Genomic DNA, 22363 nt, shown 5'->3' with positions numbered 1-22363 from the left:
TGTTTACTATTGCAACCCAACTTTATTTTTGCCAATTTGTAATTCCAATCTAAATATACGAGCTTCTAGCTCGTAATATTGTATTGCACCTCTCATCACGGAAAATTGTTTGTCATTGAACTTTACATGAAATTTTAATATGATCATTAAAAAAAAAAAAATTAGTCAAATTAGTCACTATGTCACTGAACTGTACACGAAAGTTCAATTTGGTCACTAAATTTTACACAAAAGAGCATAACATTTAGCATTTGCATGACTTTTGATTTACTTTTTTATTTAGTACCAAATTGGAATTTCATATGAAAGTTAATGACAAAAATGTATTCATTGCAAATTTGAGTAATATAGGGACCAATTAAAAAAAAATCGTGACTAGGCCCGGTTGATTTGTTTGTTTTGTTTGTTTGGGGTTTTTCCCCGAGTTCACCAAATAAAAATTGTGACTAAATTAAAATTTCATATAAAACACAATGATATTTTATTTTATAAAATAAAAATTTAGATTACCACATGTTGTAATTCAAATGAATTGATAATGATCAATATCAATTAGAGAAATGAAAACGTCGTCCTTCATGTGGATATTACCTTTTAAAGACATTTTTACCGAACGGGCCAAAAATAAAGAAGACCGTTTTACCAAAACATTCTCGCGCCACCACGTGGCATCAGTTGGTGCCGTAGAGGACTTGTTTGATTAGCGAGAAAAAAAAAAACAGTGGCCACAGAAAATTAAATCGATTTTAATGTGGTTTGGCGTCCGGTGCTCCAGAAACTTCTCCTACGTTCCTGCCTATATAAATCTCTCGCTATTCCGCAGTCCTCACGTTCAGGACACAGCGATTCGTACAGAGCGATAGAGAGATTGATCTTCAGTTTCAAAAGCGAAAGTGATTTTCTTCGGCCACCGATCGCTAAGGTAAGCGTTCATGCTCGTTCTTCAGTGTGCTTTGTGTATCTTTTTTGCTCGAAATATTTCTAAACAAATGGCGCTTGTGAAGTCCTAATCGGGTTTAAAAATCAGAGTTTTATTTTGATTGTTTGTTTATGATTAAGCTGAACGAGCAATTGACGGTAGCAACAAAATTGTCATACACTCTGGTTATGTTAATTATGGATGCAAGAGTTGGAATTTTTTATGCGTAAATTTATTCTCTTAGATTTTTTGCTTTTGTTCTTGTACGTGTCATTTCTAATACGAATCTGGGTTTGTTTTGTTGTTCTTGTTCTGTGACAGATGTCGTACTCCAGAAGGTCAAGGTGTGTTTTTGTTTCGGAAAGACTCCTTTTTTGTTCTCCTGTTGTGTTGTTGATTATTGGCCATGTTAGTTGTAGTAATTCATTTTGGACTTGTTAAATTGCATTTTCTTTCGCAGGTATTCCTACTCTCCTTCCCCGAAACGATACAGTAGGTCCCTTTCGAGGTCTGTTTCGAGGTCGAGGTCAAGGTCAAGGTTGTACTTTTAACCAAGCCGCTTCTCATTTGGCCCAATTTATTGAATCTTTTTTACTTTGTGGATGCATTCTGATTATGCATTTTGGCTTGCAGAAGCCCATCAGTTGAGAATCCTGGGAACAATTTGTATGTGACTGGATTGTCACCTCGGATTACAAAGAGAGAACTCGAGAAGCACTTTGCATCTGAGGGAAAAGTAGGATGGCCTCTTCCTATCTTTATTATTATTATTATTATTATTATTATTTTCATTTGCTAATTATTTTGTGTTTGTTTGACTGGTTCCGTGTAGTTTGATGTGCATTATATATCATAGGGTCGCAATGACTTTAATTGTGAATATATCCCTTGGTCTCACGGTTTAATTGGTTTCTAGGTCATTGATGTTCATCTTGTGGTTGATCCATGGACAAGAGAATCTCGTGGATTTGGGTTTGTTACAATGGAAAATGTTGATGAGGCTGACCGATGTATTAAGTATTTAGATCGCTCTGTACTTGAAGGCCGTGTCATTACAGTGGAGAGGGTAAATGTTCCTTCTTTTAACTGTTGATGATTGATCAAGCTTCACTTTGTTTAATCTATGTTATTTGATACTGCACTATGTTACAGCATTGTGTCAGGATTCTAGATGATTTGTTTAGTTTTTTGAGTTTGAAAGTTGTTTGCTTCTTTCCACTTGAAGTGTTTGTGGCAGCAGGTTAGCTGTGTGAAGCAGCTCTTCATCAAATTCCAAACAACAACTTAACAAACAAATCAAATACAACAACAAGTATCAGATCATTGGGGTTGTATGCCCTGCATTTCTCTCTCTACAAATTAAAATATTGTGTTATTTCCATTTCCTGGTTGCCAATATTTGTTTTAGCCAATATTATTGATTTCAACTAGCTGCATCCCAGTATGTCGGTATTTCCATGATCACATTCCATGTCTTCATTAATTTTAGGCTAGAAGGCGGAGAGGGCGAACTCCTACTCCCGGAAGGTATCTTGGGCTGCGAACAATTCGTGGTAAGTTGATTTTAAAGACCTTGTTTGCATTTACGTACCTTGTTTTTGGCCTCTAATTTTCTGTTATTTTGCTCCAGTGCGTCGACGAACTCCTAGTTACTCACCTCCTCGTAGATCTCCTACCTACTCACCATATCGGAGGAGCTGTAGCCAGTCACCTCATTCATCAGATCGAAGCGGAGCAGGTCATACTCTCCACACTACAGGAGGAGGAGATCATACACTCCTGACTACAGTCGGCATAGATATTACTCTCGGTCTCGCACCCCTTACAGCAGGTCACCAGTGAGACAGCATGCCCGGGGCTACTCGCCATATGACTCAAGGGAGTATTCACCAGATGACTCTTACTATGGGAGGAGGCATCGTTACAGGGAGTATTCACCAGATGACTCGTACTACGGAAGGAGGCATTGCTATCGTTATGTTTCTCCTAGTGTCTCTCCAAGGGCAAGAAGGAGATCAAGGAGGAGCTACTCACCCAGCATCTCTCCCAGGCCCAGGAGGAGTTACAAGAGGAGCTACTCACCCAGTGTTTCGCCCAGGCCCAGGAGGACATCTAGGAGGAGTTACTCCCCCAGTCCTTCGCCCAGGCCTAGGAGGTCCTCCAGGAGTATTTACTCCCCTAGTGTTTCACCTGGACCAAAAAAGAAGAGGTCAGGGAAGAGTTACTCCCGAAGTGTATCTCCTGGACGCAGGAGCTCAAGGTCTTACAGGGAATCGTCTAGGAGAAGCTACTTGAGACATCGGAGTCCGAGTGTGAGTGCGAGTTCCAGATATATTTCAAGATCTGCGAGTCGTAGTTCTACTTCACCTTCATCGTGAAGGATGTTTACTTTCCATATCTAGCTGTGTAGGGGTTGTGGTTTCGTGATGTTGGTAGTGATGGGACAATTTATATGGAATGTTATCTTTGTACTCTGACTGGTATTCGGATATAATTTTATGCTGTATTTACTAATCGGGAATTTGGATATAATTTTATGCTGTGTTTACTAATCGGGAATTTGAATTTGAATCTGAATGCGTAATTGAATTCTAATTATGGTACTTTATTAGGAGAATTCAATTCTTAGATGGGAGATAATATTTTTATTAGGAGAATTTAATTCTTAGGTGAGAGATAATATTTTAATTTCTAAAGAACTAATTTATTAAGAATTTATTTTTTTTATTAATTATATTTAGACGCAATTTGAAAATTTTTAAATTTGTCATTTATTAATTATATAGCCAATTATGAACTCATGTCACACTAAAAAACTGTGTAAAACGGTAGAAGTATTAGGTCAGTAAGGCAGTGCGTTTTTCACCCGAGTTTGAATTTTGTATTATAAAGTTAGTCCGTACAGGGCCCGGCCCACGAAAAACTTAAAATTGGATTTTAATAGGGATTTAGCTTCTGCTCCCTCCTCTCCCGCCTATTATATATAGACCGCTCTGGGATATTTATTTGCTGCTTCATGTTGTGAAATCCGTACGTAGAGCAAGAGAGCGAGAGGTGAATTTCTCTGCCACCAATTATTATGGTAAGCGTTTCGTCCTGTACGTAGTGTTTTTTTTACGTGACTATAATAATTCGGTAATTAATAATAAAATCGACATGTATTTGTTGTGTATCAAATACAATGTTATTGCATCTCAAGAATGGTTTAGGCTCCCAAGAAACCCTAGCCGCTCTTTCCTTCTGTAAGTCCTAAAGGAAAACTCCATAGAGGGAGGAGGACGAAAAAGTGTCATTGCCCCTCCTCGCCATCCTCTCTTCTCGTCTTTTCCTTTTAGGTTAGTGAATAAGTTCATTAAGAAGTTTTAAAAAAAAAGCTCCTTGAGGTGGTTATTTTTAGCCATGGTTAAATTAAAGTTCCTCATCACCCATTTTAGTCTATGTTCTCAATCAAATACTGCTCTCAAAACCAGCTCCCTGACGTCGCTCATGTTCTCTAAATTTGATTCTACATCGTCTTTGATGGAGGTTGCTGCAAATCATCCAATTGTTCTTTGACAAAGTTGTTGTTTTCGTTTATTTGTTTGCTCTTATGCTCAAGTAGATCATTGAAAATCATATTTTCCCCAGATCTGTTACGGATGCGGTGGTGGGGGTAGCCATGACAGCGCTTCATGAGGTGGTGGTTGTAGAGTTCGTCTAGACTCATGTGATGTTTTAGGGTTTTGGTTACACTAGGTTTGTGGGCTTTGTTTAGGCTTATGGTTAATTGTGGTGATGTAGGCTAGTAGTTTTAGTGCACTTTTATCCGCGTTAGTTATGTTTTTAGCATGTTAGTTTGTTGTCATCTTGGGATTTGTATTTTAGATGTCTTTGATTGTACCGTTGAAGTTTATCTAATAAAGTGTCTATTTGATATAAATAAATAAATAAATATATATATATATATATATAAACAATGGTAAGGTTTTAACGAGTCCACTCTTTTTGCCCTCTTGTTACGTAACATTATACGGTCTGTTTGTGCCTTTATTTTAAAAGTTAATGAAATTTTCTCTTAATAAAAAAAAATGAAAAAGAAGAAGTCTAAATTCAAACAATTTGAAAATTAAAAAAATTATTATGTTCATGATAGTGCTTGAAAGCCTAATCGCAGCTTATTTTAGATGATCGATTTATGTTTAATTTGGTCGAGACAACGACAATCACAACAAAACTATGGCACGCGATCTGATTTTGTTCACTATTGGATGCAAAGTAAATTAATTAGCAGTTGTTGAACTTCAATCAACATTTACGTACAGTTTAATCATTAGTTTTGCTTACATTGTATTGTGCTGGCATGTCATGCTTTGTTGTTTTTCCGGGTTTCTTTATTTCTTTCTTTGGTGTTTTTTTTTTCAGTGTAATAATCTAATCTGGCTTTTTTTTTGTTCCTGTTCTGTCTTCAGATGTCATCCTCCAGAAGGTCAAGGTGCGTTTTGTTCAGAAATTCTTCTGTTTTTCTCGTTTCATGTTTTTAGTGGTTTGCCCATGTTGGTTTCTAATAAGGTCTGACTTGAACTGCATACCCCGCAGTTACACGCCGTCCTTCTCGTGGTCCTCTCCGAGTTCGTCCTTTCCAAGTTCTATTTCGTCCTCTCCGAGTTCATCCCTTCCAAGTTCTCCGAGTTCTGTTTGGAGGTGCTCTTCCAGCTCAAGGTTGTGGCTTCAACTTCAACCAAGCTGATTTACATCTGTCCCTTTCACTTTGATTTTAATGCCTTCTCTGATTATTCATTTTGCTTTGGCTTGCAGGAGCCCCCAACGGAGTGACGTTGATAATCCTATGAACAATTTGCATGTAAGTTTTCTAACTCAGTGAAATTAAAGTATGATTGAAACCCTTTTCTATAATTATAATTTTCATTTTTGCAATCATGGTAGCTTGGTTTTTATTCATTGTTTAATTTGTTTGGTTGATGTTCTTACTTTTTTTAAGTGTGGGTTTCTAGATGATTGATTTCTTGTTTTCCTTCATTTTAGGGTAGGAGAGGGCGAACTCCTATTTCAGGAAGAGGGCATCAAACAATTCCTCGTAAGTTGTTTTTAATGTCTGCATTGACAAGATCTTATATGAACAACAATGCGTCTATCTGTCTTGTTATATGATTCACGTGATGAGATAATAAATACAAGCGTAGTTGTGTATAACTAGTGACAGGAAAGCTTTTGTCCATCGTGACATTTTCTGTTATTTTGTTGTAGTGCGCCACAGAACCCCCAGCCACTCACCTCCTCGTAGATCTCATATGTACTCTAACCATCGGAGGCATTATAGTCAGTCACCTAGTTATTCATCTGACCTAAGCAGGAGAAGGTCATACTCTCCACATTACAGTCGTCGGAGGGCATCTCCTTCCTACAATCGTCGGAGGGCATCTCTTTACTACAGTCAGCTGCCCAAAACATACTGTGCTCAGTGCAATCGGTATAGACCTTACTCTTACAGCAGGTCACCAGTGAGACACTGTTACCTGGCCGACTCACCATATGACTCCAGAGAGTATTCACCAGATGACTCTTACCACGTAAGAAGGTATCGCCATGGAAGGCGGTCTCCTAGTCCACTTAGGGCAAGGAGAAGGTCAAGGAGGAGCTACTCACATAGTGTCTCTCCTAGGCCTAGGAGGAGTTACAGGAGGAACTACCCCAGACTTTCTCCTGAACCAAAAAGGAGGACGGTAAGGGAGAGCTACTCTCCAAGTTCATCTCGTAGACACAGGAGCTCGAGGTCTTACAGGCGTTCGCCTGGGTGAAGATACTCCACCAAAACTGACTGGAGTTACTACCAACCGAAGCAGGCTGAGTGCAAGTTTCAGATACGGTTCAAGATATGCTATTCCTAGGTCTAACTTCACCTTCATCATGAAATATGTTTATTCTGCACATCTAGCTTTTTAAGGGGTTTGCGATTTGGTGATGTTGGTAATGGCGGACAATTGAGTTTGGGATTGTACTTCACTCTTGAGATGCTGGTATTCTGAGAAAAGATTCCAACTAAATAATAATATACCGAAATTATGGGCATGTTAGAAAATGCTTTGAAATAATAAATAAGTGTCGAAGTTCCAAGTCCACATTGTAAAGAAGTCATGAACTGATCAATTACTAATATAAGGAAGACAATCATAGTAAGGACAAGGCATGCACAACAATATGAACAGGGTATGGTAGCAAGGTATTACCTACTTTTACCAACATCTGGTTGCAGAATTTATTTATTTTCTTATTTGGAACTTCTGTTGGCATAAGAAAATACATAGAGATGCCAGCTCTAAAAAATGTTTTAAAATGAAACATATGATTGAATATAAAAAAAGTGAGAAAAACAAAAGTGGAACATATGATGTCGGTTGCTACTTCTGTTGGCTTCTTTTATTCTTTACCTTAAGCTTCTTGTGCCATAATCATAACATTAACATAAGCATCGGAACCAGCATGGGTGGATCTATGGTACACGGCACTCTTCTATGTTCCAGATTTCCTTGGCATACTGAGCAATTGTGCGGTCGCTGCTGAACTTGCCAGACCCGGCAGTGCTTAGTATGGACATCTTCAGCCACTTTTTCCTATCCCTGCAGGTGAAAAATGGCACCCCATGTCAAAACCAGTAGAAATAGTCTCTCTCTCTCTAGGGTTAATAAAAAAGTGGGGTAGGGGGTAGTGATCAACACATGTAGTTCAACATAGTGGGTAAAATGCTTGCAATATTTTCTTTTCTGGTTGGAGTAAATACTTGCAATTCAAGAAAACACTGATCCATTGGGATTGTGGTTAATACCAGCAATTCAATCTAGAACTAATTTTGCTCAATTTGATTGAACATGGACCACACTTGAGAAGATCTTATATATTAATTCTCATACAGGACCAAACAGATAATAGTTGTAGAGGCTAGGAGGTTTGGCATCTTACTTGTAAGCTTCATCTACTTTTGCCTGAGCATCCAAATATTGTGGGAAGTCATGGCCAACAAGAAAATAATCACCGCGACCATAACCAGTGTTTCCCTCAAGAGAGTCAAGAAGTGGATTGTAGTCATAGCTCCCAAATGCTCCACTCCTAACAAACTGCTTGGCTTCTTCAAACCGAGGATCTGGTTTGAACTGAGTGATTTATAAGAAGAGCAAAAGTCAGATATGAAAGAGTTGATATTGTTTACCGGTATGCATTTAAAATAAACTAAAATAAATACCATTGAAAGTCTAGATCAACAAAAGAGAAAAAAGTTATCCTCATACCAGTCCATTTTCTCTGTCCTTGCGCAGCTTAGGGACTTCATCTGCAGTTGCACCGAAGAGAAAAAAGTTATCCTCCCCAATTTCCTCACGGATTTCCACATTTGCCCCATCCAGTGTTCCTATTATGAGGCAACCGTTCAGAGCAAATTTCATGTTGCTTGTGCCACTTGCCTCCATGCCTGCAGTGCTGATATGTTGTGACAGCTCACTTCCAGGGATAAGTAGCTCAGCCACAGATACATTGTAATTTGGAACAAATACAACCTGAAGAATTAGTGGTTAAAGGTCAGAATCAACCCAGGGTCCCAATTTTTCTGTCTAATGGGAATTGAAACTTTAGTAGAGGTCCAGTACTAATGAAAGCAAATATAAGATATGAAGCACCTCTGAAAATAACTAACCTTCAGGTGGGTATTGACCTCAGGATCTTTGTTGACCACAGCACCAACATCGTCCACCAGCTTGACAATTCTTTTTGCATTTGTATATGTTGCAAATGCTTTTCCTCCAATCATGATAGTGCGTGGAGTTGTCTTCTTCCGCTCTTCAGGGCTCATCTCCTGCCACAGTTCAAATCCAGCCAAGTTTTCCAAAATCATACATAAATTTAACAAATGCAATTATATAACCTTAAAAAGAATCTGTGGAACACTGCTTACACAATCTAATTTGAAAGCTTGAGAAATGACAACGAAAAGCAAAAGTAACTTTAGCGAAAATATATATTTATTTGGTGAATCGGCTCTGAAAATTTATGGGCCAGCATGCGGTCTTGAAATTATGAAGTATAATTAGCAGGTGCAAAACCATTACGAACAAATCGACAAAGACTATACAGAAATCACGTTGGAGGATCATGCAGGTTCATATAACGGGTAGCATCACCAAGCAAGGATGATTGTTCCCTATAACTGAATAGTCAAGTAACAAGGAGATGCCTTTTATACCTTTAACTTCTTATATCTATAGACTGCACCCAGAATATTCAGCAACTGTCTCTTATATTCATGGATACGCTTCACTTGTATGTCAAATAGAGTGCTTGGGTCAACCTGGACACCTGTCGTATGCTCTATGTACTGTGCCAAACGCTTCTTGTTAGCCAACTTGGCAGACGCCCATTCTTCTTGTAATTTTGAATCATCGGCAAACTATTGGAGAAAACACAGAGAGTTTTAATAATACAACTGTAGCAACTCTCCCACATGGACAAATAATTGTACATATATATACCTTTCGAAGACCTATAAGTAGGTCCAGGTTGGTCACCCATTGGTCAGTTTTTAACCATTTGGTGATTATGTTACTGAGCTCAGGACTGCAGAATCGGAGCCACCGCCGAGGAGTAATCCCATTGGTTTTGTTTTGAAACTTTGATGGCCATATAGAGACATAGTCTACAAATAACTCATTCTTTAAAATATCACTGTGCAATTGGGCAACACCATTAACCTACAATGACATGGGAATCAATAAGTTTCTTAAAGTCTTAAACAAAATTCAACAGCTCAAATGTGAGGGTTTCTTAGATTGTGGGACAGAAAAAGAAACAGAAAGCAGAACAACATTAATTTTCATACGTCATGAAGTTCTATGTTATAGATAACTGTAAATAAAAAACAGAGAGAGGATTTGGAAATAAAGGATGAATCTGAGGCGAGATATCAGCCTATATGCTCTATATAATATTTCAACACTCCAAATTGTCACGTCTTAAATTAAAGATAGGAGTCCGAGATAACATAGAATTGTCAAATATTCAGACCACCACTTCGAATGTAACTCGCTACTCCTTTTTCAAAGCCTGAGTCTTAGACAGTGTGGTGCTTGTAATCTCTTTTGTTGAAGCCCCTCCCATGAGATTGCTTGCCCTCCTCACCCTTTTTTTAAGGGGAAAAAAAGGGAATAATTTGCCTTGTTTTAAAGTCTAATGAAAGAAGCTGGAAGCTTTCTCATAGCTAGATAAGGATACCATGTGTTTATGGTGAAGACAACTAAAAGAACCAGTCAAGTAAGCTACAGGAGATACATGTAAATTTCCCAAACTGGATGTCTTACCGTATGAGCTGACACTACACATAAGTTTGCCATTCGCACAACAGGTTTTTGGGGATTGTTATCCAAGATGCACAAGCTAGGAATTTTGCTCACAAGATCAGTTCGTGTAGCATGTACTGTAGCAATGAACTGCAAGAATTCCAGATTCTATATTTAGAAAAAGGTTTTATATAAATATAAGTATAACCAAGAAAAAAGGTGACAAATTTTACCCTTTTGTCAATTTCTTCTATTATTTGCATATGGCGAGGGAGAAGTTTCCACATTACAGGTTGTGACCATTTCTCAAGTGCTTCAGGAAGGACTGTGTGATTAGTATAAGCAATTGTCCTGGTTCAATCATTAGGAGTTAGTACTTTGTACTCCTTGTGCAAAAACAGCAGAGAGCTGTCCAATGGAAGAAAGAAGAATGTGTGGCAATAACTTCAGTGAAGTATGTCTAAAAACATGAAATATAATGCACCTTGTTGTCACAGCCCATGCTTCATCCCACCCAAGTCCTTCCTCATCCAATAGCAGTCGCATTAGCTCTGGAATTGCAAGTGTAGGATGGGTATCATTCAATTGGACAGCAACTTTTGTCGGAAACTCTGACCATTGCAATGAGGCTGTGCTCCCTTTCCTCTCCTTGAATCTAAAAATAATATCCTGTAATTTCAAAATGACAAGACTGATGATCACAACTCCTTTATAGGATGACAAACTGGCAACTGAAAAATGCCTCTTAATCAGAATACTCATATGTATTTTAGCATCTAGAAAATAAAAATCAGAAATGCTGAGCTAAAGCACCATTGTGAGGGAAAACATCAATTTCGGAATTCTCCTCAATGTGTGAGATTTTTTTCACCTTCTCAACTTTAATTAAATAGTCCTAAAAATCAAATGAAAATAAAGGGTTGATGCCACTACTGCACCAACAAAAACAATGAAGGTTAAGACAATAATTAACCAACCTGAAGTGATGCACTGCACAGGAAGAATTGTTGCTTCAGCCTTAAAAGTTTCCCATCCTCTGTGGCATCTCCAGGATATAAAACAGCACAAATCTGCAAGACCACAATTTCATACAATTTGGTTCAAGAAAACATTTAAAACATGAAGATTAGTGGACACACACATATAATTAAAAAAGGTAAACATTGTGTGTTATTTAAAAGAATGGCAAGCACTTCCAAGACTACCTGCCGTTAGGATATTAATTAACCAACCTGTTGAGCTCGAGAATGAAGCTGTGCAGCAAATTCATACTGTCCATCATTAAATTGAAATAGGTTAAAATCCTCAGCAGATGCTTTGGCTTCCCATAAACGAAGACTAATAGTGTTCTTGGTTTTGTATCCTGGAATTGGCACATCATAAGCCAGAGCTTGCAGAACCTCTCCCTCAACCCACTTTCGTCTGTAATACAATCATAAGACAATTATTGATAGGTTCATGCATGCATATCTAAAGCAACCAACCAAGTTGCATGTGAACATGATAACTGATAAAGAAGCACTCTTGGAGTGTGCTAAAGTCTTTTATTTTGACATAAATTCTTTTTTTATTTTATATAAATGAAATCTTAATTTAACACTTACGATCCATCAGGATTGACGTGAACTCGACCAAAGAATCTGACAGGGTAGACAACATCATGCCTGACAACTTCCCATGGACTAAACTTCTGCACAAGTTCCATCGAATAAAGTATCAGTAAGAATCCATGAAATACACAAAACTCTACAGAAATTGAGGTGATATAGAACCTCTAGCCAATCCTCAGCAGTTTCTTCTTGACCATCCTTGGCGATCCGTTGCTTGAACAGCCCGTATCTGTACCTCAAACCATATCCCCACGCTGGCAAGTTCAACGTTGCCATGGAGTCTAGAAAGCACGAAGCAAGCCTTCCCAGGCCACCATTTCCGAGTGCAGCATCTTTTTCCTACAAAGATTCATTTCTAACAATCATCGACCAACAGATTGCACGCCGAGTTCAAATAATGAAAACCAGTTAAGATCCATTTCAAATGATTAAAAACCTCCTGAGGTAAACCAATATAATTCAATTCAATAAAATAAAAGTACACACACAACTTTTAATTACGTGAAATAACAAAAACTCAATCTTTACATTACGTAAAGATTTTTTAGGCTAAAGATTACATATTTATTTTAATCATTTTAAAGAACTGAAAATTTCTGAGATTACCTGCTCCCTTATTTCCTCGAGGTCATGCCCCAGCTTATTCAAAGCGTCAGCATAAGCTTTCTGAACGTTCAAATTCCCAATCGCATTGGTCAAGGCTCGTCCTTGAAGATACTCCATGGACAAGTAGTAGGTCTGCTTGGGATTCTTCTTGTGGAAATGCAGGTACGTCTCGTTCCATTGCTACAAAAATCAACCAAACAAAATTCAAAAATAGAAATCGGCCATGAACCGAACCCCGAGGCTGAAAAATGGCGAACAGTACTTGGATCAGACGATCACGGACGCTATCGGCGGTGGCGTAGTAGGCTTGCTCGGGCTGGAACTTGAACGGCGAGAAGTGAGGGCTGAATTTCGCGTGGTAATTGATGTTCGAAGCAATCTGCGATGGTTCTTCGGCTAAAGGATTCGCGGTTGCTGGAATCTTGGATGAAATGTCAGAGTCGGTGATGCTTTTACCGTTCGGTTTCGCAGTAGCCGCCATGGCTAAGCAGAACACAGCTTCTCAATCGTCAATATAGTCTCTGAAATTGAAGCAAAAGTTAGTGTCAATTGAAACTCTTAAAACCAAAACAGAGAGAGAGAGAGAGAGAGAGAGAGAGATAAAATTACATTTGTGAAGTTGCTTTTGGTTTGTTTTGGTTTGTGAGGTCTTATAATCAACTGCAAATGATGAGCATAAAGGAATTTAAGAGAGAATCTGAGTGGAGGAGGGAGGAGATATTTTCATAAAGGATCCAAATGAGAGAAAAAGAGAGAGAAAGAGAGAGACTTTTATGGGGAAAGAGACAAAGAGACAGAGGGAGAGTTTTGGAATTGAACAGAAATATCAGAGAGAGATTGAGAGATGGAGATGAGGAGGAAGAAGAAGAAGAAGAAAAGTGGTTTTTATTATTTTAATGTTTCCGTTGGAGCGATAAAGAGTGAGTGAAGTGAGTGAAGTGAACGTGAACGATCACATGAAAATGGAGCCAAAAGAGAGCGGACTGGGAGTGAGTAAGAGGTACGCATGCCACGCTTTGCTTCTTTTGGGGATCGGATTTTGATATTTTCTTTTTGCCTTTTAGAACTTGAGGAATGGACGATACGTGGCTGCATTTGATTAAGGTACCTATGATCACGTGTGCATGTAAGAATTTTTCAATGAAAGTTGAAGTTATAGTCCTTGGATGCCCAAACGCACGCATGAATTATTATCAACCGTCGATGCATTGTGAGATTCACTTGCGTGCGTTGGTAAATATAGTCTATATATGCTAGTGGAAAGTTTTTTTTTCTTTCCTTCTATGATCCGAGGCGAATAACTTACCTAATGTTAAAAGGGTTTTATCCAAAAGTTTGTGTTTGGGTTCTACATGTCCTCTCAAATGTTAAGATAGAAACAGACACTGAAAACATAAAATCTGATTGCCATTCAAATTCAATATTGAATAATTTGGTTTTATACACAAGACTTTGCATAGATCTAGTAATGCATGAACAAAAGAAAAAACAATGTGTGAGCAAAAAAATCCTTTTAAGTTCTTATTAGCTAGGCAGAGATAAACTTATAGCTATCGCCATCTTCAATCCCAAATGATGTCTGCCGAGTCTTCTTTGCATCTCTCACAGGAAAATTGGCAGAGTAGTGAGGTGTAGAAGAAGGAGAGAGGGCTTTTTCTCTGAAGTCCTTGCGAATTCCCCATAAGATTTCAGCACATTTTTGCATGGAGGGTCTTGACTGTCTTAAAGGTGCAAGGCATTGCTTAGCTAGCATGAGAATTTTCTCCAACGCCATAGTTGATGCTGGATTTCTCCGTAGCTTTGGATCCATGACAAGTATGGCGTCTCCTCGTTTCAACATTTGCATTGCCTGCAGATGAACATATTGTTAATTTATGGTTGACAAGATAATGATCGGAAGCTTCTTTCTTTGATGCAATATTGTCATTTCATTAGTTTAAGGAAATTCATCAAAAAAGAACAATTAGTTTAAAGTAAAACTATTGGATGGTTTGGCTGATGTTTGGTTCATAACACTTCATTATCCAATGTTTGTCTATAAGACATGGGAACAGACCATCTGAAGAGGAAGATGAAATGGGCAAATGCAACTATGGTGGTTTGATTTGATGAATGTCTCACGTGCAGCATAAGGAATAAGGTGGGTGTTACGACAGCTGGACCGATGTGATCCGTCTTTATGCTCTGCAGAAACATGTGATGAATGTCCAAAGTAAAGGAACTCCAGGCTCAGCAATGACTAACTAAAAATGTAAGGTGGAAATTTGGGCAATTTTTACTGCAAAGCAACACACAAACCTAGAAAAAGACAGCTCGACAGATTTCCATTTTCATGTTCATTTACCGATCTCAGGATGCTTAAACACTTGTATTCTTACCCATCTTGTTGTTAATCTTTCATTGGCTGGCTTTTGTGGTTCAATGGGCCGTCTTCCTGTCATCAGTTCTACAAGCAAGACACCAAAGGAATAAACATCACTCTTTTCAGTGAGTTGATAAGTCTTCAGGTACTCGGGATCCAAGTATCCTGCTGTTCCTTTTATTTGAGTTGAAATGTGAGTTGCATTGGGGTCTGCTGACAATCGTGCAAACCCAAAGTCGGCTACTTTAGCCCGAAATTTCTCTGTGATGAGGATGTTTAATGATTTGATGTCTCGGTGGATTATCGGAGGATCTGTCAAATACATGAGAGATTATAGGTTGTCAAATGCCATTACGATAATAAGAAATTATCACAAGGAGTTCTGTTCTTGACCAAGATGTGCACATGTTAAAACAGGCCTGCCTTCTGCTTATTTTGCTTTCCATAATATAACAAGAGGAAAGCTAAAAGTATGTGGGCTTCTACAATGAAGTCCATAAATTCAGATTAAATGGGGAGCAAGATGAAAAGCCCTCTGTATCGATGCCTGAACTAATGTACTACAAGTATGAAGCTGCCTAACATAGACTTTTGGAGGTTAATTTGGCCCGAGTACGTACTTTGGACTGATAATTATGTACATACCTGTATACATGTGAAGATAGGTAATTGCATGAGCCACATCAATAGCAATGTCCAAACGTTCTCCGGCTTCAAGTCCATTTCCCAGTGAACCTTCATGAATAGATGACTGTTTAATCAACATGATTTTTCTAGACTATATTTTTAGAACTTTCTCGTTCTAATGATATTCAGACTATCTAATGACCACAGCAATAGGCGAGAGATACAGAGCTTCCACATTGGGAAAGGTGTTCTGAGCTTCATGTAAAACCCAACCAGACAACTAAAAGGGCTAATTTTTCTCAACTGAAGAATAAAGGAAACAGAACACTACCAATGATCCTTCACCAGTCATGGTAAGCAGAACTAGATATGATAGGTAGACATAATTTCTCATTCTAGTTGATTTATCTATCTCTTTTTGTTACATATTGTCAGATTTCCAGTTTCTCAGTAGAAACTTACATATTCCATCTGAATTTATGTCTTATGTCTACCAGATACTCGGCTATTTCTGATTTTCGGCTTCTACTGACTAACCCTCTAGAGTTTAATAACTAGTTTTCAAAAGACTTACCATCCAGATGTTCCCGAAGCGTTCCATTGCCAACATATTCAACCACTATAATCCGCTCGTCTCCATGCTCCAAATATCCATATAACCTTACCAAATTCAGATGTTCAATCATGGACAAGGTAAGTATCTCATTCTTGAACTCCAATGCTATGAGCTTGTCATATGTGGCCTGCACAAAATTTGAAGTCATTTTGCAAGAAAACAGCAAATGACATAACTATTGTCCTAACCATGCTTTAGCAATTTCAAAGAATACTACCTGTTTCCAACAGTGATATCATTTACTCATCATACCAATGATTCTACTCATAAATTCTTTCAAGAAAAGGGAAGCTTAAGCAATGCTATTATTGCAATAATCTGTATAAGGTACTATCACAATTATCGAGGCATAGTTGTCTATACCTTCTTGGCACGCTTTACAGCAACAAGAGATCCATCTCCAAGACTTCCCTTGTACACTGTTCCAAATGCACCCTCACCAATCTTATTCGCTGGAGAGAATTTTTCGGTTGCTTTGAAAATCTCTTCGTAAGAAAAATTCTTCGTCTCAATTACTCCACTCAGAGCACTTGAAGAACTATTGGACTGAGAGAGCTTAAACTTTGATGAGCTCTTACTCTTAGTGTCACTCCCTGTTGAAATATCAGTTGAAGCTGCAGGGTACAAGAAATTATCAATAAAATCAATTCTCTCTGTATGATATTTGACTTTTGAAAGAACCCACCAGCTAAACCATTCTATGCACTATATATAGCTATAGCATCTACCAACCAATCTGCGATATGCATGATTATATCAGATTGATGCAGAACCAACATGAAACTTACAGGAAATCCCGCTGATTCGGGTATTAGTTCTTCTTGCATCAATCACAGCAGCACCTTTTGGGATGGCCTCTCTTTGTCCAAAAAGAAGAATTTTAAAAACGCCAGCAACTTTCTTCACAGCAGCCTTCAGGGCAGCAAATCTCTGGTGCTTGGGTTTGTTGTTGTTGGCATCTTCATATTGGAAATTGGAAATTGGTTTTCTTCTGTTTGAGTGCAGATTATGAGGACTAGGCGTGTTCTTCATTTCCAGAACTTATGTAGTAACTTTTGACCTACTGATGTGATATTGATCATATCTTTTGCTGGAATGTAACGAAATTGGCATTTGTTGTTTATATTCAGCCTTCTTGCATTTATGGATCTCACCAATAAATTTATTACATGAATGTCGATGTTTCTTAAAGACTTAACTTTTGGATTTGGCCAAATGTTTATGCATTGTGAGACTAATTCAAGCAATTAGTCGTGATTCCATGTCTAATGAAAGACAACTCAGCAACCGTAATTTGAATTTTTAAACTTTGTATGATTCGGTCAGTGGAAGAATTTTATAAGGTAGCCCAAAAACAGAATTAAGAATATTTTATATCATTTAGTCAATATTGGACAGTATTTAATAGTCAGCAGTGGCACATCCTCAACACAACTCAAGTGTGGGCCTAGAAGCCATTACTTCCAGAACGAAAAAACCCAGAAAGCCCAATGATTGATTTGAGACATTTGACATATAAATTTATATTTAGATATCCGGTTTAGAAAGAAAATGCTACCGTCAGTCGTTCTTGATTAATGTGGAAGACAATAGGGGGAACTAACAATATCTTTGAAACACAGTAAAAGAAGAGTGAATCCAGCATCATACCTCTGAAACACATTTATACATATCTTTTACAAAATTTGGTAAACAGAATCCCCATGTGCACCTGAAACAAACTGTTGATGCATGAGGAAGAGGAACACTAAAAAAATCCACTGTACACATTTTGGATTCATACAAAGGACAAAAAGGTTATTTATCGATACAGAGGATGGCTTCCGACGTTCTGTACCATTCCTCATGTCTGCCTTCCCACATTCTGTCCAATTCCATAAGTCTGCTCCATTAGTCACAGTTGAACAAGTATAACCGACAAGCGATATGATGTTGCCAGCACCAGCAGTCTCAGAATATCATTCATGAGCTGTCAAGCAAAATTAATGCACAAACATCAGGAATATAAAAATGTGTAATGCTTAAAAGGTACAAGTATAACAAAGCAATAACAAATTGATCATCGTTTATATCCCCATAGTTACACCCATAAAATCGGTTCCATGAATTTGACCATATTCCAAAATCAAAGTATTTCCTTAAAATGTTGTTTAGAAAGCTAACATCTCGTGACTGAAAACTACACGTATGGTTTTTGCAAAGATAGTGTCATGCAACAGACATTAATCCTACAAAATCCAACTAAAAAGAGTTTAGAACCCTCCAGAAAGGAAAAGGGGGTGCGGTCGGTAGGAATATTGAATTCAAACAATCAATAAAATACAATAATACTTACTAGGTTCATCAAAATTTACTCTTTCTCCAGTAGAAAATACGTTGTAGAAAAGGGCAGCAAGAACATATAAGAGTGATGTAAACAACAGAAATCCCTGGAAAGAACCCACAAGTTCAACAAAGAAACCAGCTCCAACGGTTCCCAAAATGGCAGCTAATGTTCCACCAGTATTTGAAATTCCTAACACAAAAACAAAGGGTTGATAATTTATTGTACAAAGTTATAATATTAGTATTTCACTGATTTACACTACGCTCTCGAAGCATTTCATATATTGAAAATTTTATTCTAGTTTCCCATACCATGTAAAACACCAGAGTATTGTGGAGCAATTTCCTGGTTAAAGAAATAATTAATTAATTAAGGCACAGAAAAAGTGAAGAATCAATTCTAAGTGTTACTAACAGATACATGACTCAAATATCACTATGCCAACCTGAAGATTCACAAGAAATCCAGAGTGGCTAAAAGATTTCAGCCCTACTGCTAAAGTAAGCCAAGCAGATGCAACTGCTGGACTTTTTGCTGTAGTTAAACCGACAAGAGCTATCCCAGGACCAAGGAAACCAATTGACTGCAGAGAAGGAACAAATATTCACATTCCATAAAGCATGACCAGAAATTAATTTCATATGGTATATATAGTTTCTTAAAAGAACAATTTTGACAGGGCTACTTCTTTTTTCTTTATGGTATTATCACAGAAGATGAGAAGAACTTTTGATCATACTAAATTTCCAGATTACAAGTATACAATATAAATTTTGCAAATAAGCTCGAACTAGGAAAGTTTCTTTCTCATCTATTCTATTGATTATCCAATTCCTATTTGAAGTGAGAGCTTCAGATTATGGAGGACCATCAGCCATTTAGTCGAAGGCCGCATTACAGTAGAACTAGTATATCAAATTTTATTTCTTAGACATACCTGCATGATCTTTCGAGTTAAAGTGACACTCATGCCATTCCGTATCATTATGTCTGACCACAACCCACCAATATATCCCATGATTGCCATGACAGTCCATGGAACAGCACTAAACCAAGCTGCTTGTCTGAGGTCAACATGATACACCTGTAGTGGTGAGTCATACATAAGCTACACAACCTCATAATACAGAGCGGAAAAGAAATTATAACTAGGTATTAGGCCTCACTGAGTTGAAGTAAATGGGCATCCAGGAAAGAAAAATGAAAAAACCCTGCACAATTTGAAAAAAGTAAAAAAACAATAATGAGTTCGTGTAGACATATAATTTCCACACAAGGGTAAAATGTAAAAATGAATGGACACAAGAACTATCTAAAGAAAGTTTGCCCCTGCTTAGATGATGATATATTCAATGCATGTAAGGGACAATAACAATATGATTCTCAGAGTAGAATAACCTGGCATGAGATATATGCATTACCCAGCTATGCATGGCATTTGCAATTATTAGGGACCAGGTTGGCAGTTTAGAAAGCAAGCGCCTGAAAGGAGGGATCACTTTGGTTGTCTTAGGTTTATTCTCTACCAAGAAGGACTTCTTCCGCTCATTCAATATGTACTCCAATTCATATTTTGATATCTGAGGATTTCGGTCAGGAGTACTTGATGTTGCAGATAACCATACCAAAACCCAAAGAAACCCGGATAAACCAAAAATCACAAATGGTCCGAATATACCACCTTGTGACATGAGGATTGGAGAAAGCATGAGTCCTACTGAACTTCCAAGCTGAAATCCAGCCATTGCAATCCCAACAGCCCTGGCTCGTTCAGTTTGAGGAAACCATCTGAAACAAAAAGTTGATACTTCGATTAACTTCTTATCTTCACCTACTGTTAACCAAAAAATAACCTGTTCGGAAGCACATCTTGTATATTGATTTAATGTAAATTGAAAATAAAGAAAGCAAGTTTGTAGGCCATCCTTACCTTGCTACCATGTTGTTCATGGAAGGAAGAGCCACTCCTTCTGCAATGCCGAGGAGAGCTCTCATAGCAAGGAGAGCCCATAGAGAAGTCTCTGCAGCCCATGGTGTCAGAAAGGTAGCTAAAGACCACAAAGCCACTCCCCAGGCCATGACTACCTTACCACCATAATAGTCCACAAGAGTCCCTCCAGCTATGGGAGATATGAGGTACCCCCAAAGGAAAGACGACTGCCATAAGGTATTTTTCCAATTAGTTTCAAGTACTTTAGACTATGTACTCTCATAGAAATGAAATTTTTAGAGCAATTTTCTTGAAAACCCATGAGTTAAACTGTTTTAGCTAAAATAATAGCACTGCTGACAGTACATTAAGTCGAAAGATTGAACATTTTCAGATATTTTACCAGCTTCTCCACTCCCCAGTAAAATCAATCACCAATTATTTGTTAGATAATTTTTGGTCAACTCTTTGGTGATTGGAAGTCAACCTAAGCAAATTACTCATTTTGCATTTTTCATTTCTGAAACAAATTTATTTAAGAGATATGATCAGTCCCTCAACTGAAAGGCATTGCAAAATTCAAACTTTTTGTGCTTCTAGATATCGTAAATTCGAAGAATTTTACTTCAACCAGAATTAAAAGAGATATACCAAACAGCTAAAAAAATATATGAGCAGCAAAATCACCTGAACAATACCAGCAAACGATCGGCTCCAACCGTTAGAGAGCGATAACGGTACAATCGCCACCGACATCACAACCCGGTCCGCGTTACAGAGAGCCAAAGCCAAAGCAAGCATCGCCACCACTTTGACCCTCTCGGAGGTGATGAACTCAGCGAAACTCGGCGCCTGAGCTTCGTTCTCGTCCGGAAACGAATCAAACTGAGCGTTTTTGGAAGAAACCCCAACTCGGTGCGCGAGAGAGGTGCGGAACTCAGCCGAGTCATGCCGAAGTCGAGTTCTCAGCAGCGAGCTACAGGAAGAAACGTCTCGGAATCGGTTGTTTCGGTTCGTCGAGTCGAAGAAACGCGGAAAAGGTTGTAGCTTCGGCGTTTCGGGTATCGGAACGCTTCGGTCTCGAGAAAGAGTGAGATAAGAACTGCGGATTGCAGAGTTCATGGTGTGTGGCGCGACGGCAGAGATAGTCACAGTCAGCAGATGACTGAGTGACGACGAAAATCGGGTGTAAAATGTTGTCCTGTGAAAATTACGGCGACTGCCCTCTTGTTTTGTTTAAAGTGCGTTAGGTGGGTCTGTAAATTTGGCTAAAGATAGAGGTTTAAGGTGGACATCCGAATGTTCATTGATTTTTTATCCATGGCCGTTTCTCGTAATTATCAGCGTACAGTCGGTCCATTTCAGTTCAAATGGCATATTTGTACTGGTGTTTGCAGATAACGTGTTAATAGTTATACTTTTTTCTTTCGTTTTTTTAAATTTGTCAAAGTTAGGAAGGGTGCGGTGAAACTCAGATGCATGGTTCATGCACACAGGTATTATTGAGACTTGAACTTAGAATCATGGGTATGTGTCAATTTAACTAACACCTTATTAGTGGTATACCTTTCTTGTCAAGTGAAAGTGTAAATTGAGTGTAAATGGCCTACTTGTCATAGGATTACGCGCAATTAGTTTTAACGAAAATTTTACTTTCTTTTTGGCCAAAACGAACATTTTGATGAAATATGATGATAAGGACGATAGATCAAATTTGTGAAGTGAGAACTTTGAATAGTTTACAGATTATTATAAAAAAAAACTCTAAATATATTGAAATTGTTTTTAGAACTCCTAAATAGATACTTCTTCCACCCTTATTTCTTTTCATTATGAAATACAAAATGACTTCTCTACCTTTTACTGTATATATAATTTCATTCATGCTTTCTTGTTATTATATAAATTATTTATTTTATAATAAAAAAATCCCTAATTGAAATGGGAATGGTCAGTTGTCTATAGCAAACCATACGATTTGATTATGTTTCTTCATTTTAATATTAAAAAGAATACAACTTTCGCATATTCATTGAAGCATGGTTCACCA

The 22363-nt window shown here is 37.9% G+C and overlaps 4 protein-coding genes and 1 pseudogene across 6 annotated transcripts; 2 read left to right on the top strand and 3 right to left on the bottom strand.

Moving 5' to 3' along the window:
* The first annotated feature begins 786 nt into the window (after positions 1 to 786).
* LOC103320380 (uncharacterized) lies at positions 787 to 3433 on the top strand (annotated as a pseudogene). The gene is made up of 7 exons (XR_016124007.1): positions 787 to 922; positions 1241 to 1263; positions 1380 to 1457; positions 1553 to 1655; positions 1836 to 1985; positions 2409 to 2472; positions 2550 to 3433. The product of XR_016124007.1 is annotated as an uncharacterized LOC103320380 (transcript).
* A 1832-nt stretch (positions 3434 to 5265) lies between these two features.
* LOC148921387 (uncharacterized) lies at positions 5266 to 6919 on the top strand. Its single transcript, XM_089044514.1, has 5 exons — positions 5266 to 5390; positions 5495 to 5617; positions 5714 to 5759; positions 5942 to 5993; positions 6164 to 6919. The coding sequence occupies exons 1-5, from the start codon at positions 5368 to 5370 to the stop codon at positions 6712 to 6714; spliced, it is 795 nt and encodes a 264-aa protein (XP_088900640.1). The 5' UTR covers positions 5266 to 5367; the 3' UTR covers positions 6715 to 6919.
* A 207-nt stretch (positions 6920 to 7126) lies between these two features.
* On the bottom strand, positions 7127 to 13479 carry PHS2 (alpha-glucan phosphorylase 2). The gene is made up of 16 exons (XM_008222075.3): positions 13062 to 13479; positions 12715 to 12973; positions 12453 to 12632; positions 12009 to 12185; positions 11841 to 11926; positions 11469 to 11658; positions 11214 to 11306; positions 10721 to 10905; positions 10470 to 10587; positions 10258 to 10386; positions 9433 to 9651; positions 9147 to 9350; positions 8601 to 8759; positions 8200 to 8463; positions 7874 to 8064; positions 7127 to 7533 (listed from the first exon to the last, which is right to left on the bottom strand). Exons 2-16 carry the CDS (start codon positions 12931 to 12933, stop codon positions 7407 to 7409), a joined length of 2541 nt encoding a protein of 846 aa, XP_008220297.2. The 5' UTR covers positions 12934 to 12973; positions 13062 to 13479; the 3' UTR covers positions 7127 to 7406.
* A 359-nt stretch (positions 13480 to 13838) lies between these two features.
* CRCK1 (calmodulin-binding receptor-like cytoplasmic kinase 1) lies at positions 13839 to 17555 on the bottom strand. The gene is made up of 6 exons (XM_008222086.3): positions 16846 to 17555; positions 16421 to 16671; positions 16016 to 16184; positions 15460 to 15549; positions 14831 to 15126; positions 13839 to 14301 (listed from the first exon to the last, which is right to left on the bottom strand). Exons 1-6 carry the CDS (start codon positions 17087 to 17089, stop codon positions 13981 to 13983), a joined length of 1371 nt encoding a protein of 456 aa, XP_008220308.1. The 5' UTR covers positions 17090 to 17555; the 3' UTR covers positions 13839 to 13980.
* Positions 17556 to 17704: 149 nt separating this feature from the next.
* PHT4;3 (phosphate transporter 4;3) lies at positions 17705 to 21609 on the bottom strand. 2 transcript variants are annotated; one of them, XM_008222098.2, is made up of 9 exons: positions 21001 to 21598; positions 20314 to 20540; positions 19805 to 20171; positions 19550 to 19594; positions 19321 to 19467; positions 18829 to 18966; positions 18695 to 18728; positions 18393 to 18572; positions 17705 to 18026 (listed from the first exon to the last, which is right to left on the bottom strand). In XM_008222098.2, exons 1-9 carry the CDS (start codon positions 21433 to 21435, stop codon positions 18016 to 18018), a joined length of 1584 nt encoding a protein of 527 aa, XP_008220320.2. In that variant the 5' UTR covers positions 21436 to 21598; the 3' UTR covers positions 17705 to 18015. The 2 variants fall into 2 exon arrangements, 1 of the variants encoding a protein (XP_008220320.2); XR_016126926.1 differs by lacking the exon at positions 18695 to 18728 and having other exon boundaries at positions 21001 to 21609.
* Positions 21610 to 22363: the final 754 nt, after the last annotated feature.

The sequence above is a fragment of the Prunus mume genome, linkage group LG1 (genome assembly GCF_029339155.1).
Source record: "Prunus mume cultivar Tortuosa linkage group LG1, ASM2933915v1, whole genome shotgun sequence".
NCBI lineage: Eukaryota > Viridiplantae > Streptophyta > Magnoliopsida > Rosales > Rosaceae > Prunus > Prunus mume.
This window is presented reverse-complemented; position numbering and strand designations above follow the sequence as displayed.